This window comes from Anopheles maculipalpis, chromosome 3RL (genome assembly GCF_943734695.1).
Source record: "Anopheles maculipalpis chromosome 3RL, idAnoMacuDA_375_x, whole genome shotgun sequence".
Taxonomy (NCBI): Eukaryota; Metazoa; Arthropoda; class Insecta; order Diptera; family Culicidae; genus Anopheles; species Anopheles maculipalpis.
This window is the reverse complement of record NC_064872.1, coordinates 13751601-13757557: the sequence shown is the minus strand read 5'-3', so window position 1 is coordinate 13757557 and position 5957 is coordinate 13751601. Positions and strand designations below refer to the sequence as shown.

Here is a 5957-nt window from a genome sequence, read left to right as displayed (position 1 = left end):
TACCGATGCTTGCCACTTGGCAAAAAAAAAAAGGAAATAGAAATAGTAAACTGTTAAGCAAGACCTAGTCAAAAGATAACATTGATCATAAGACGCACGGAATTGATTAAATCTGTGTGAAGCTACCTTATACTTGGACACACTTTAGTAATAAGCTTCCCGTACTCGAACCACACTTATCTTCCATTTCGTCCACGTGTGTACTTTACGCACGTTTCGGTCACGCAATCAACTGGACGAGTTCTCGCGGCTATTTCCGATCATCAAAACCGATCAAATCTGTCTCATCGAACCCGGTGGTTTAAAGCTGTTTGACTTGGTAAGTCCGGTCTCGAGTGTTTGCAAAGCATGCGCCACCTGTCTAGCATGATAAGAGCGAAGCCGGTTCAAGAAGTAAATCGTCCACCTGAAGGGGTATAAAATCAGAAACTTCTCCTTTGGTAGGTATCAGTCTTCGGGATCAGTTTCCAATCAAAGGAAGTTTCTTAATTGACCATAAAACAATAAACCAGGCGAAAGGCAGCAGAGTAATGGCGAATCGTTTTGTGCTGACGTTTGGTTTGCTGCTTGTTGTGGCTGCGGGTTAGCAATATTTAATAGCTAAGCAGAAGATTAAGCTGTGAGCATAATTTCTAAAGCGCTTATTTAAGTAAATATTTGTTTTACATATTCACAGTCACATCAGCCCGCTTTGTAGCGCCACGTGCTCGTGCTCAGATTGTTGGCGGCTTCCCGATCAACATTGAGGATGCACCCTTCCAGATCTCCCTGCGAGAGGACGGACGCCCCATCTGCGGTGGATCGATCATCTCGCCCAACTGGATCTTGACGGCTGCTCACTGCGTTGAAGATGTGCCGGAGTCGATGGTATCCATCCGAGCCGGATCAACCTACAAAGAACACGGCGGCATTATTCGCAATGTTAGACGTATTGTGCTACATCCGGCTTGGGATACGGCCACCAAAAATGGCGACTGTGCTTTGATGGAGCTGGAGGATCCGCTGCCACTGAACGGTCAAACAATCGCTTCCATCCGGATGCCGGAACAGGACGAAGAGGATCCGATCGAAGGTTCGAAGGCAATGTTAACTGGTTGGGGCAAGACACTGAACGTTTACCATTCGAACTTGATCCTGCGGGCCACCTTTGTGCCGATCGTTCATCGGGACAACTGCCAGAAAGCTTACCGTCGGACCCATACCATCTCGGATCTGATGCTGTGTGCGGGCTTTATTGGTGGTGGACGAGATTCGTGCCAGGGTGATTCTGGTGGCCCGCTGGTGGTGGGTGATCAGTTGGTGGGAGTGGTTTCCTTCGCGATCGGATGCGCTGAAGCAGGGTTCCCGGGTGTTAATGTGCGTGTTGCGGCCGTGCGCGATTGGATTCGTGAAGTAAGCAATGTTTAAGCGATGTGAACATTGAGGAAGTTTTCCTGACTTTTGTGGAGTTGATCAGTTAATGATAGAGCGAGTAAAAGTAAATTAAATATATTTATTGTTTGCAAAGTTTAAACAGGTTCAATGTTATTTGGCATGATCCCGTGACATGATGGCATGGTCTCGATATGGTCGGCATGACCTGGAAGATCGTTAAAACAAGAAAAATAGAAAGAAGTCTGTTTTATTGCTGTTTGCTGTTTGCTGTTATTTTAATAGACAAAGACAAAAGTCCCTAACCAAATGGAAGATATTCACACAGCAGCGCTGTAAAATAATTACGATGCGTTGGTGTTTGGTGTATTGTCTACATTTAGGCGTAAACAGGCTTCAGCTTTAAGTCAAAATTAATTTCGAACCATTTCTAATAAAATAACAAAAATATTTCTTTCTAAACCATTTTTGGTTACAAATCGAAAATCGTAGACGTCGTAGTAGGCTACTACCAAAACGTGAAACCAAATTAGCCATTGCCCCGAATCTGGTGGAATATTTCATCGCTTGCCGCGAATAGTTCGTGCAACTTTTGAAAAAAAAACCTAAGTTACTGGAGTTCACTTACAAATTAAGACGAAATCCCTTTGGGTTAGTCATCTTTACAAGAAGTCATCACCACCAAATACGATCGGCGGTTGTGCACCGGAACCACTGTGCTGCTGTGATGCGATTTGAGCAGCGAGCATTTGTTGTTGTTGCTGTTGTTGCCTCTTCAAAAATACGATGCAGACGACGAATCAAGCGAGCACGGTAGTGTGTGTGATTTGTTATGATTCTCGCTGACATTGTGTTGGTGCTAGCTAGCGTAAGCGCGCACCGTGTGTGCTTCGCGACACCAGCAGCCACTATTGAGTGAGCCACTGCCTGTGTGTGCGTGTGTGCGACTCGCACGGATAATGCCAAGAGACGGTGAGACGGAATATTTTGTGATTACCTCAAAAAACCAAGATGGACGCGGTTGGTACTGCGCGTGAAAAGTGTCGCTCCCGCATTTCGTGTCAAAAAAGTGTGTGAAAACGGTGAAAAACTGGTGCAAAATATGGTGCGTAAGTAGTGGGCAACTGATCCACCGTGCATTGAGCCCGAATGCCAGTGGGTGGGCATCAGTTTCCATGGAAAATCAGCATTTCCCTCGCAATCGGTTGCTGGCTGTGTTGTGTTGTGTGGCTGCGTTTTTTGTTGTTGTTGGTGGTGTAAGGTCTTTTTTGATGCTTTTTCATGGTGCTCGTTCTGTGTGTGTGCGTTGTGCGATTTTTGCCACAAGGTTTTTGCGTGTACGGGTTTTTTTTGCATCACACATTCTGTCTTGTTTTTGGGGTGTTGTTTTGTTTGTTTCGCCGTGTCTCATCACTTGCCCGCCAGATTGGTTTGGCCAGATTATTATTGTGTGTTGTGTGTTGATTCGCTTTTGACAAGCGCGCAGTAGGTGTCGTTCGTGCTGTGTGTGAGCAGAGTGAGAGCGAGAGTGCGAGAGCCAGCGCGAGTGAGAAAAGGATATGTGAGTGAGTGAGTTTGCTGTGGTGAGCGGAGGATGATGTTGGTAGAGGCAGCTAAACTGACCCCATTCCTCCGCACTTTTTGGCCATGATTAAAAAAAATGCGGACACATACACATACACACACAAGCACACATAAAACAGGGCAACAGCGCGTGCGTTTATACTGTCGTGGTGCCGTTTGTTTTGAAAACGTGCAGCAGCAAATGCCCCTGGTAAACAAGCAAATGTCCGTTCCGCGATGCAATGGGAACCCCCGTTTCGGTCTCAGTGGCAGTGCAATCAATCAACACTGGGGGAAAAGTCCGCTTTTCCCGCAAGATAACAAAATCGTAAACAGTTGGCAGCAGCGCATAACGGTACGCTTGTGTTGGGGCGCGTCCAGGCAGTCATTGATGATGTTGCCGTCGTTCGATACTGCTTGGAATTTGACAACACAAAAGGAGTGAAATTTCCAGGAAAAGCAATAATGCTACCAAGGATGCGTGTTTGAGCGTCCATGTACCTGCGTGTGTGTGTGTGCGAAAGGTTAGAAAACGCGGGTACGAGGCAAAAACACATTAAATAATAGACAAAAATGCACCGTAAGCCCTTTTTTTCTTCAACACTCATCATTACACACGTTTCATCCGTGTTTTAATGCGTGTGCGTGCGTGCGTATAGGTGAGAGAGCCTACCAAAAAACCTACAGCTACGGTAAACAAGCCATTAGAGAAAAAGCGCTATTTAGATGCGAATTTTTGAAGCCTTTCATTAAAAATGTGTATATGTGTGTGTGTGCGAGAAAAACAAAAAAGAAAACAACAGTGCGTATTTGGAATGGCTTCTCCGATCACAGAATTACCCCGCCATTTTTGTTCTACTAGCCTTCTGTGCTGTGTGCGCGTTGTGTGTGCGTGTGTTGCCTACTTTGATGCATTTTTGTTAACCGAAACTGGAACTAGAAAACTCGAAAGCAATCAATCCACCATCTCTGCTTCCAGACCCGCCACCTCTTCCCATCCCGACGGGCCACGTTGGGGTGGTGGTTTGTTGTTGTTTTTCCTGCCACCAATCTTAAGTTGTGTTGGTGTTTCAGTCCGTTTCCCAAAGATGATACGCACTTTTTCTGTTTGTTTGAGCGAGATGTAACTGAGAGGGACCAGCCTTCTCACACGTCCTCTAAGTATCGCTGTCTCGCTCTCTCTTTTCATCCATGTTTTGCATCGTCTTTCGGAGCAGTATCATCATTGAAGCAGGTGCAGCATCTTCCGTACCACCCTTCCAACCACTTTCCAACCCAGAGAAGGGAAAGGGGGGGGGGGGGGGGCTGGAGATTCGCCCTTCGCTTTTCATCCAACACAGCCAACCACTTTCCATGGCAATAAGTGTCGCAGCGTTGCTATGGCTGCTTGTAGCCACCGATTGCTCCTTTCCCGGCGGCTACATAATCGCCGTTCCCTGCTGTTTCCTGTGCGTTTGCGTTCGTATGGACCCCCCCCCCCCCCCCCCGCCTCCAGGCGGGTTGCACAATGTTCCTATTTTGTTCATGTTTATCACAAAAACGCGTGGACCCGCTCCCTCTCTCTCTCTCTCTCTCTCTCTCTCTCTCTCTCTTTCTCTCGCTCGCTTGATTATCTCGGCTCGAAAAATTGTGAAATTCATGCCCTGAATTGTCGTGCGATGCGTGCGTACACGTGTGCGTGGAGGAGTGCGTGTGTGTGTGTGTGGTTTTGTGTGCGTCAAAATTGAGACGGAAAACGTGAGAAAAAAGGTCCCTCTGTAAAAAGGGACTTTATTTCCACCTGCTTAGCATTAAAAAGCATACATTTTTGTTTTCGATTTTACGCTTTTTATTTTCACACGCCTAAGCGAACGCGAGAGCGCGCCCATTTGTGTATGTGTGTGTGTGTCTGGGTAGTGTTTTTCTTTTTATTACGTCGGAATGTGCGAGCATGAGATACATACAACAGAAATGGTGGCTGCTGCGCAGGCGCTCGTATGAATGAAATGCTGCTGCTGCGTGATCGAGCGCGTCTATGTGTGTGTATGTGGGTGCGTAAGTGTTTGAATGAGCGTGCGTTCGCGTAGCTGTATGTGTGTATGTGTATGGGGAGGGTGCGAGGCGCGCAATGTTTTGTTTTGATTCATCGCGCGGTCTGGGTGGATGAGAGTGGGCAGTGGACGGTATGTTGTGTTTTTGTTACGAAACAACTGGGCAAAAGCGAGACACATATCAGGCTGGGAGAGTGTGCCACGCCGCGGATGGGCTTTTGGTGTTGAGTGGGGGGGGGGGGGGGGGGGGTGTGTAACTAGGGAAGGATGCGGGTCAGGCAAAGTGTGCAAAACAAAAACTTGACACGCTTTTAACGGTCCCCCTTTTTCCTTTATCCAAACCGAACGGAGGGACACCACCGGAGAGGTGGGTGCGAGGTGGGTGCAAAAAACAGAGGGGTATGGTTGCGTCAGAAAAGGCAGGCGCCCTGATAAAATGTTGTATCGAAGGTAAACAATTTTAACTGTGTATAATTACTGTAAAAGGTTTATCAAAAAATCATCGAGCAGCAAAACACACTCGACGTTCGAAAAACGTAAGTGTAATCGGTATGGAAAATTGCAATTTACGCTTCACGGTTGGCTAAAAACAAAGTTTTTGTTCTATAGTTTACTTTCTTATCGGCAGTTTGAGACCAATTGTTGATGTGTTAAAAATCAGTAAAGCAAATAGGACCCAAATTATCATTTTAATTTTCATCTAAAGTAACAAAAAATTTGTTGATGTTTGAAGTGAAATGGTAATATCAGCTTTATTTACATTTCCCTAACTAAGGCTTGAAAATTCAATAAGATATTATAATAATAAATTGTCTAAAAAAAATATTAAATATTTCCCTGACCAACCTCAAAATAGATACTTTGCCTTTTGCTTTTCGAGAGACATTTAACATAAAAAATTAAAAAATGTCAAAGATTTAATTCAGCTTCATACTCAGATTAGAACAAGTTAAGTATTTAAAGAAATAAAAGCATTAAATAACAGACCAATTT

General features: G+C 45.4%; 1 protein-coding gene across 1 annotated transcript; it reads left to right on the top strand.

The window, feature by feature from the left end:
* The first annotated feature begins 450 nt into the window (after positions 1 to 450).
* Positions 451 to 1407, top strand: LOC126565899 (trypsin-4-like). Its single transcript, XM_050223109.1, has 2 exons — positions 451 to 582; positions 677 to 1407. Exons 1-2 carry the CDS (start codon positions 531 to 533, stop codon positions 1405 to 1407), a joined length of 783 nt encoding a protein of 260 aa, XP_050079066.1. The 5' UTR covers positions 451 to 530.
* The last annotated feature ends 4550 nt before the right edge of the window (positions 1408 to 5957 follow it).